General features: G+C 34.3%; 1 protein-coding gene across 1 annotated transcript; it reads right to left on the reverse strand.

Moving 5' to 3' along the window:
• Positions 1 to 417: 417 nt before the first annotated feature.
• On the reverse strand, positions 418 to 3,169 carry LOC108849668 (indole-3-acetic acid-amido synthetase GH3.5). The gene is made up of 3 exons (XM_018623259.2): positions 2,636 to 3,169; positions 1,598 to 2,526; positions 418 to 1,215 (listed from the first exon to the last, which is right to left on the reverse strand). Exons 1-3 carry the CDS (start codon positions 2,959 to 2,961, stop codon positions 632 to 634), a joined length of 1,839 nt encoding a protein of 612 aa, XP_018478761.1. The 5' UTR covers positions 2,962 to 3,169; the 3' UTR covers positions 418 to 631.
• Positions 3,170 to 9,204: the final 6,035 nt, after the last annotated feature.

Genomic DNA, 9,204 nt, shown 5'->3' on the forward strand with positions numbered 1-9,204 from the left:
ATGATGTATCTATCTTCTCTTTAATACTTATTGCTACTTTCAAGATGATGATATTTATATATGAAAATTATGGGAAATTATTTGTTTGTGGATGCGTCTACGTACGTTCCTTCTGATCATGCTAAAACAGCTAAGTTACATAATATCAATTATGGTATATTTTATGAATTTTCAGTAGCAGTGTTTCATTTTGTTTTTTGTTTTTCTTCTTCTCAAACTGTATTCATCCTTCATGGTTAACCTATATTTATATAAAGACTAGTATGTCTCTAGTTCTATAGTAAGGTGCCATTTCAACCCATCCATGATTTTGCATTTGCTTTTAACAAAATCAACTTAGCAAATTGCAATTTAACGTTGCTAACGATAAAGGATCCAGCCAGTAAAGCACTAAATTAGAAAGTTTAGAGGCTCAAAAAAGTGATGGAGAGAGGACAGAGAGTTGCTTAGAGAAATATGATTTGATTTTGTACAACTGGTTTTCAAAACCAAAGGGGCTATGCATAAAAAAAAATACCAAAAAAAAAGAAGCTAAACTAAAATCAAGATTACAGAGACATGAGATTATCCTTTGCAAGTCCCAAACCTTCTACTTCAAAGACTATCTCTTCACACGGTTTCTGATTCCATCTTAGTTACTTCCCCACTGTTTATGACCAGGGATCCATTTAGGACAGTTGGGGCTGAAGTAACTATCAACAACTCTTGAGTTCAATAACTCAATAATCGGAGCAAATTTCACGCATCTCGGCGTCTTATACTGATTAATAGATGCTCCCAAGCTGATGGCATAATCCATGAGCTTATCAAATGTCCCTGGCTCAACAATCTTGATTTCTAGCGGGCCTATGGACTTGTCACTAACCCTTCCTTGTCTATAAACAGTGTTGAACGATTCTTCAACGGCTAGGCAGCAATCCTCAAAGACAGAAGGAGGGATTGGTGTGTTTCCATCCAAACATAGCTCCCAGAAGAGGACATAATGGCCAGGGATAGAACTTGTATCCGCATAGCTTGTGAATTCAGAGAGTGAGGCATCAAATGGGACAAGGTGTGTCATTGCGTTCTTCACCGCGTTCTGAAGCTCAACTTCGTCGGTCTTGTCGGAATCTATGCTCAATACCACATTCTTGCGGCATATGAAACTGAATTGAGGTGCCTTGTTCTTGAATCCAGTCACTCTCAACAAATCACCAACTCTGTATCTACAAAGCCCTGCGTCAAAATCACAAAGCACACAAACATAAGACTAGACCCTTAAAAATGTAATATTTTTTTGTTATAAATTAACAGAAATTTCTTTATTTATTTTTATTTTTATGACAAAATTACGACAAAATTAGCACTTAACAGAAAAATCACTAAAATAGCAAAAATGATTATTTTACTCTGAATTCTAAACTTTACCCTAAGTTCAACTCTTTCAATACTAAACTCTAAACCATGATAACTAACCCTAAATCCAAATATAAAGAAAAAGTTTTTAAATTTTTTAATAAACGTTATTTTGAAAACAAAAATTCTGTGTATGCACTGTTTCTTTTTATGGAAAACGAATGTTATTGTTATAAAATAGGACATTTCTCATTTTTCTTACCGGCATAAGTGGTGACAACGAGTTCGTACTCCTGACCAAGCTTAACATCAACAAGATCAACAAGCTCTTGTTGCTCTTTCTCCGTGAGTGCTTTAGGTAGATTGATGGAGTTAGTAACACCTGAGTTTCTATGAACAGGCAAGAACTCGAAATAAGCCATGGTTGGTATGAGCGTGTAAGAGACCTCGCTGGGTTTGCAGAGTGGCCTTAAGTTGACACCAAAGTAACACTCGGAGGAAGCATACATTGTACAAACAAGAGGCAAGCCATTGCTGTAGTAATCCAAAGTTGGAATGTACTGAGACATTGTCCCGGTCACAATCACATCCACATACTTTGTGTTAGGCCACAACCTAGTGATAATCCCTTGCCAGGATCTCTTCTTGCACTCGAACTCCACAAAATCTGCGAGTTTTGGACTCGGTTTAAGGATCTTAGCAACCGCCTCACGCACCGAAGGATCAGTGATCAGGGAACTTAGTGTACCGGTTCTGATGTCACGTACCAGCTCGGTCCAGTGCTTCTCAAGAAACTTGATAGCTCTGATGAAACCAGAGGCGAAAACAGCACCGACTCGAAGAACCTCCTGATGTTGGCATAAGCCGCAGAGCATCTGAGAGTACATGCTCTGGTAAGAGTCAGGGCAAAGGATGGTCTCGTTGGGGCTTGTGTAGTCGGTGTAAGGGTCAAAGGGTCTTTCTTTGAAATGGGAAGATTTGTAGTAGCTGGTTAAGACAGGACGAGCAGGTAGGCCTCCTGGTGTCTTGGATTCAGACTTGATGAACAAGAAATACATTCCTTTGCCTTTGTCGAGACCAGGAACGAACTGGCTCATTACAGGCATCAAGAAACTGTAGAGAAGCGATCTTCTGTCTAGTTCTTCTTCGATTGTCGGCATTAGCTTCCTCTCTCCACCAGATGTCCCAGAGCTGTTAAAGAACATATCGAAAGCTTGTAAGGCTCTTGAAAAACAGAGCAAAAACAGAGCACAAACAGAGCATCTTCAAGAAGAGAGAATAGAGAGTGTTAATAACGAACCTAGTGAGGAACTCGGAGATGGGCTTTGAAGAGAGGATAGGAGATTTATCACCGTTAGCAATCCTGTTGATCTCAGGCTGGATATCCTCGTAGGTTATAACAGGCATCACGTTCTTGAAAATCTCTCTGTCTGTGCGACCGTTGAGGTCATGTCGCCTGAGATACTCCACGTCAGCATTACGGGTCAAGATCTCCTCCAAGACACGTCTCTGGACTTGGTCGGCGTTGGAGGTCAGTTCCTCGATTAACTGAAGCTTTCTCTTGTTCTTCTCGTCGAGGGTCAGATCGAAAGCATCTAAAGATTCAAACTTTGGTGCCTCAGGCATGGTTTGGTTTCAGAGATTGTAAATGTGAGAAGATGGAAAAGATTGAGATGGGTGTGGAGTAGATGAGCTTATGGTTTTTAGGAGCTTTTAGTGTGTGAGGAAGAAGGAAAGAGAAGTGTTGATATATATAGAAGAGAATGAAAGGAAGGTGGAACTAGGCATGGACGTTGAGGAAGATGAAGGGTGTAATCGTCAATTGCTATAACATGTCATGGGACATCTATCACTATATAATTAGAACTTTTAGTACTCTGCAATTCATATACTTACTTGCACTTTGGATATTTATTTTTGGAAAAAACAAATGTGTATATAAAAGCTATAGTCACTTTTACGAAGATTTAAAACTACATGTACGAGTACGACTATAACTGTTATGAAGATTTAGACTTTATGTTAAGAAAAGATATAGACTTTGACATATGCTTGAGCTGACATGGCATATAATTGTAAGAGACTTGTAATAGACCATCAGTACGTACGTTTTGCATTGTTGTTAAGAAAATCACTTTACAAAATAATGGTTCAATGGCAAAAGGAGATGTTACTTTTGTAAAAGCAAAGGAAAATTATCACAATTTACTTTACACAGCCGTTACTGGAAACAGTTGAATTTATATCCATCAATAACTGGCTGCATTGTATATTTACCCCAAAAAATTGCATTGTATATTTGGTATGCATGATTATGCAGATTAACGAACTTATATTACAGTAATAATGTGACTAATTAATACTCCCTCTATTTTTAATAAGTGTCATTTTAGAGTTATGCACACGGATTAAGAAATCATTAAATTTTACATATTTTCCATACAAAAATATAATTACCCATACATCTCAATCAATAGAAAAATAAAATGCATAATAAAATTAATAAATTTTGCATTGAAAACTTAAAACGACACTTATTTTGCAACGAAAAAAATTCCTTACAACAACATTTAATATGAAACGGAGGGAGTAGTTTACTGGTTCGGTGCAATACTGAGTCTAGTATATTTTATTTTTGCAACTAAAATACTCAAATCAGTCATCCAGTATACCAACATGCTCAGAAATCATGTACAAAACATATAATTAAATCCATTAACTAGCTATCTCAATCAGGCTAGACACTAGAATATAAAAAAGTATACATGACATTAAAATAAGTATCCATCCATAACAACAGTGCATGAGAGATGGGGGCACGGATTTTATAACGGGGTTTTACTCGGTTGACCAGCTCTCTGAAACCGGCAATATCCGGTTAATCCGCAGCAATGTCGTACGTGTTGTCCCACGAATCACCAGCAAACCAACTTTAACCCTTTTTAATACCCTAAGCTAACAAGTATTAAAACACATCTCTCGAAAACGGAGTTATTTTGAGACGGAATGTTATCACGGCGAGAGAGGAATCCGAGAGGTGTGTGTGAGGGGGGACCAGACAGCTGGATATCACACTTGATAGGTTGACACGTGTACGGAACTATTGCTGTTCTACAAGTTTGGTGCCTTCACGTTGTTTATTTTGAATATATATAATATTATCTTTTTGATAGTCCGAAATATCCAAATCTGAAAACCTACTAATTTCTTAGGAATCGGTTTATCAAAAACAGCAAATCCTTTTTTCAAAAAAAAAAACAGCAAATCCAATTGCTGCATGTGAAAATTAGATATTCACACTGACTAGCTATTTTGCAGGATCAAATTGTTTGGTTCATTATTATCCGTGTATCAAATGAGTTTATTTCAAAAATTTGTTGGTGTGAACTCTCTTTTGGAAATTTCAGTTTCTTTCTTTTTATAAAACACAATCAACGTGAAACTTTGCATAAACTACACCAACGGATAATATTTGACGTTTCTAGTTTTAAACGTTACAGTTAGATGGTAGACGTATTCATTAGCAAGCATATATACTTTAGATATGTGTTTTTATTTTGTTTTTACAATAATGATTTTCGCCGGAAACGATTTTCTGTAAATCTTCTGTTTCGGAATGTTCCTTTGTATTCTAGAGAAGAAGTCCATCAATCATATTACTTGAGTTTATTCAAAGAATTACGTACGTCTACGTAAGATTAGTGTCTGGATAGCTGCAAAAGATAAAAAAAGATAAAAAAATCCAATGGCTGATATACGCTGTAAAGCCTGTAATAGGATAGGGTTTAGAATCGTGCCTAACAAATTATCTCGTATTCTCGTACGCAGACGTGTGCATATATATATAGCGTAACAATCTTCCAAATTTTAGCACAAAAAAAAAAATCTTAGTTTCGTCTTTGTATTATGGAGTCAAATACTTTGGTACTTGCTTGACTATAAAGTATAAAGAATGTGTATATCTATCAGAAAAACTCGAAAATTAGTACTTTATTTCATTTGCCTCCAATATCATGGTGTTCGGTATAAATTTTGAATTTTCAGCGTATCAAACGTGTTTTAGCTTTGCGACATTTTCAAAAGGCGATATAAATATGGTTTAAATACCAAAGACCCACAAATCGTGACGATCAGTCACCATTTCCAAATACCAAAGATAGGTTAAAAGTGTCCTAACATTGAGGTTCTGTACTTTATCAAACTCCTATTTTTTTCCATGTTTAATGTTTTACTGAAAATCTGACTAATTTCAAAGGTGAACGTACACCATACCAAAGTTCAATGTCTTAAGTGATTCGAACTCTTGGATTTACGTATTCTCCTTGTTTAAATGGCTCACTATTATGAATATCAACATTTTGTGGTTATCTAGATGATTCATAATGTTCTTTACTTTTATATTTCTTTTGGTTGTTATACACGTAATATCCCAACATGTTTCCCCACCGAAAATCAGGTGTGACCAGGTGCACTATGGACGCATCATGCGCGTATGTGTCATATCCAAAGCTAAGAAAGCGTGTATGTTTTTCTGATTTTGAGTATTCTAAAAGAAATCCGTACACTCACACTCTTTTCACACTCTTTCGCAGTTTTAGTTTTGCTAATAGTATGCGGAAGGTTGTGGCGTCGGCAGGAGACATCGACAGTCTAATATTAACTCCTTTGCCGTTGACTTTCCGATATTATCTCCGAGGTTTTCTTTTTCTACATGTCTCATATTTTTCACAGCTTTAATCTAAAAGAGTGTTTTTATAAAATATCAAAAAGAGTTTTCTTCCTCAAATCGTATCATCGGGTTTGCCCTACTTCAAATCATAATGTTACAAATGCGCATGTTCTTTCGTTGAATCTTGAAGATGATTTTATTGCGTAGTATGAACCTATCATAGAGTGATATGCTCGAAGCTTAAGTCCTCAGCTACATTTTTTGGTTACTAAGTATTTATTACCAGTTATTAAAATGGTTACTAAGTATTTATTACCAGTTGACATCTACAACATTAATTTGCTAAGAAAACTACAAATGATTTTTTTTTTTAAATGAATGTAAAATTTATTCAATCAAAACATTTTTACAACTAGTGCATCATACACTACAAGAAAACATGACTTTAACGACTACAAAATTGGTAGTAAATTGGTCGTTAAAAGGGATTTACAACCAAATTACGACCAATTGTGATTGGTCGTTAAACGCTGGTCGTAATCACCAATTGGTCGTACATTGGTCGTAAATTTACGACTCAAAGATTTGGTCGTAAATCTGTTGTATATTTACGACTACGAGGATTGATCGTAAATCAGATGTACAATTTTAGTCGTAAATTAGTCGTAAAATGTGGTCGTATATTAGATGTAAATTAGTCATGAGTTTACGACTAAAGTACATCGACGTGGAGGTAAAATGATCATAAATTAACGACTACCTTACATCTAGATCATATATACCTTAGTCGTTAGTTTAAGACTAATTTACAACGCACAGTAAAATTTAATTACTAAATTATTTAAATAAAATAAAAAAATAATTAAATAATTAAAATTCATAAAGTTAAAAAAAAATACAAATTTGATAAATTCCATAAAACATAATATATAACATTCATGAAATTAAAATATTCAAAATACAAAATAATTAAAACTGAGTTTGGCTCTCGGGGACATTGTCTGAAGAGCGGGAGGTAGAAACTGATGGATCCGACGTCTCACCGAAAAAGGTACTCCCATATGAGGTTCCTCGGTTTCTAAGTCTCTTTCTACCGCTAGCCAAACAATATCGTCAATCTGGAAAAAAAACATGGATGGTTATAAAAAATTCAAATAGTTATTTTAAAATAATCTAAAACAAATAATCTAACTTTATCCTAAACTAATTCCAAACCTAAACTAATTACATCCTAAACTAATTCCAAACCTAATCTAATCACCTAACTAACCACCTAGAACTTAAAAAAAAATACATAGAGAGAGAAGTCGATTGGTTGTAAGGGAGAGGGAAGTAAGATGTGAGTGTGCAACCAAATGGCTATGCGATGGGTATATATAGAATTTTACGGGTGGTCGTAAATTGGCCGTACATGTACGACCAAATAAAGACTAATGGTCGTACAATGATCGTAAATGTACGACCAATTTACGACTAAAGGTGCATTTGGTCGTAAATTGGTCGTTCATTAAAGACTAATTTACTACCAATGGTGGCATTGATAGTAAATTGGTTGTTTATTAATGACTAATTTACGACCAATAGTGCATTATACCCTAAACTCGAAACCCAAACCCCAAACCTCATAACCTCAAATGTTCTAACATAATTGTGTTTTACTATTATTAAACTTTTGGTATTGCATTTCAAATTATATATAACTTATCATCATGTTTGCTCAATTATATATGAAATTTTGTTTAAAAAATAAAACTTTGTATTTTGAGTATGAAAGTGTATAAAACTTATGAGATTTGGGATATGATATTTGAGGTTTGGGGTTTAGGATTCAAGTTTAGGGCATAATGCATTATTGGTCGTAAATTAGTCATTAATAAACAACCAATTTACTACCAATGCCACCATTGGTAGTAAATTAGTCTTTAATGAACGACCAATTTACGACCACACGTGTCATTGGTCGTAAATTGGTTGTTTATTAATGACTAATTTATGACCAATAGTGCATTATACCCTAAACTCGAAACCCAAACCCCAAACCTCATAACCTCAAATGTTCTAACATAATTGTATTTTACTATTATTAAACTTTTGGTATTGCATTTCAAATTATATATAACTTATCATCATGTTTGCTCAATTATATATGAAATTTTGTTTAAAAATAAAACTTTGTATTTTGGATATGAAAGTGTATAAAACTTATGATATTTGGGATATGATATTTGAGGTTTGGGGTTTAGGATTTCAAGTTTATGGCATAATGCACTATTGGTCGTAAATTAGTCATTAATAAACAACCAATTTACTACCAATGCCACCATTGGTAGTAAATTAGTTTTTAATGAACGACCAATTTACGACCACACGTGTCATTGGTCGTAAATTGGTTGTTCACTAATGACTAATTTACGACCAATAATGCATTATACCCTAAACTCGAAATCCAAACCCCAAACCCCAAACCTCATGACCTCAAATGTTCTAACATAATGAAACTTGATCATTCGTCATCAGAAACATCATCCATTTCATCATTTTCTTACTTATTTGTGTTAGAACATTTGTATTTTACTATTATTAAACATAATCCGGGATATGAAGAACTTCCAGAAGATACAACGTTCGAAGCCAACAAAGATGAATTTGAAGAAAATGATGAAGTGGATGATGTTTCTGATGACGAGTGATCAAGTTTCATTATATAAGACCATTTGTGTTTTACTATTATTAAACTCTTGATATTGCATTTCAAATTATATATAACTTATCATCATGTTTGCTCAATTATATATGAAATTTTATTTAAAAAATAAAACTTTGTATTTTGAGTATGAAAGTGTATAAAACTTATGATATTTGGGATATGATATTTGAGGTTTGGGGTTTAGGGTTTAGGGTTTCAAGTTTATGGCGTAATGTAATATTGGTCGTAAATTAGTCATTAATAAACAACCAATTTACTATCAATGCTACCATTGGTAGTAAATTAGTCTTTAATGAACGACTAATTTACGACTACATGTATTAGTTGTAACTTTACGACCAATTTACGACCAATTGTGCTTTAGTCGTAAGTTGATCGTAAAGTGGTTCCAAAATTACGACCACGAATCTGTAGTCGTTAACATTGGTCGTTAACGCCACGTTTTCTTGTAGTGATATTTGAACAAATAAAAAGAACAAATCCAAAGAAAATA

Source organism: Raphanus sativus, chromosome 4 (assembly GCF_000801105.2).
Source record: "Raphanus sativus cultivar WK10039 chromosome 4, ASM80110v3, whole genome shotgun sequence".
Classification (NCBI taxonomy): Eukaryota; Viridiplantae; Streptophyta; class Magnoliopsida; order Brassicales; family Brassicaceae; genus Raphanus; species Raphanus sativus.

What these genes read in the sequence shown, in the direction of transcription:
- LOC108849668 (XM_018623259.2), bottom strand. Translation starts at nt 2,961, where the DNA reads ATGCCTGAGGCACCAAAGTTTGAATCTTTAGATGCTTTCGATCTGACC. An exon ending in ATCTCCGAGTTCCTCACTAG is followed by an intron (nt 2,527 to 2,635) that starts GTTCGTTATTAA and finishes GTTCTTTAACAG; the next exon opens with CTCTGGGACATCTGGTGGAG. An exon ending in CGTTGTCACCACTTATGCCG is followed by an intron (nt 1,216 to 1,597) that starts GTAAGAAAAATG and finishes ATTTTGACGCAG; the next exon opens with GGCTTTGTAGATACAGAGTT.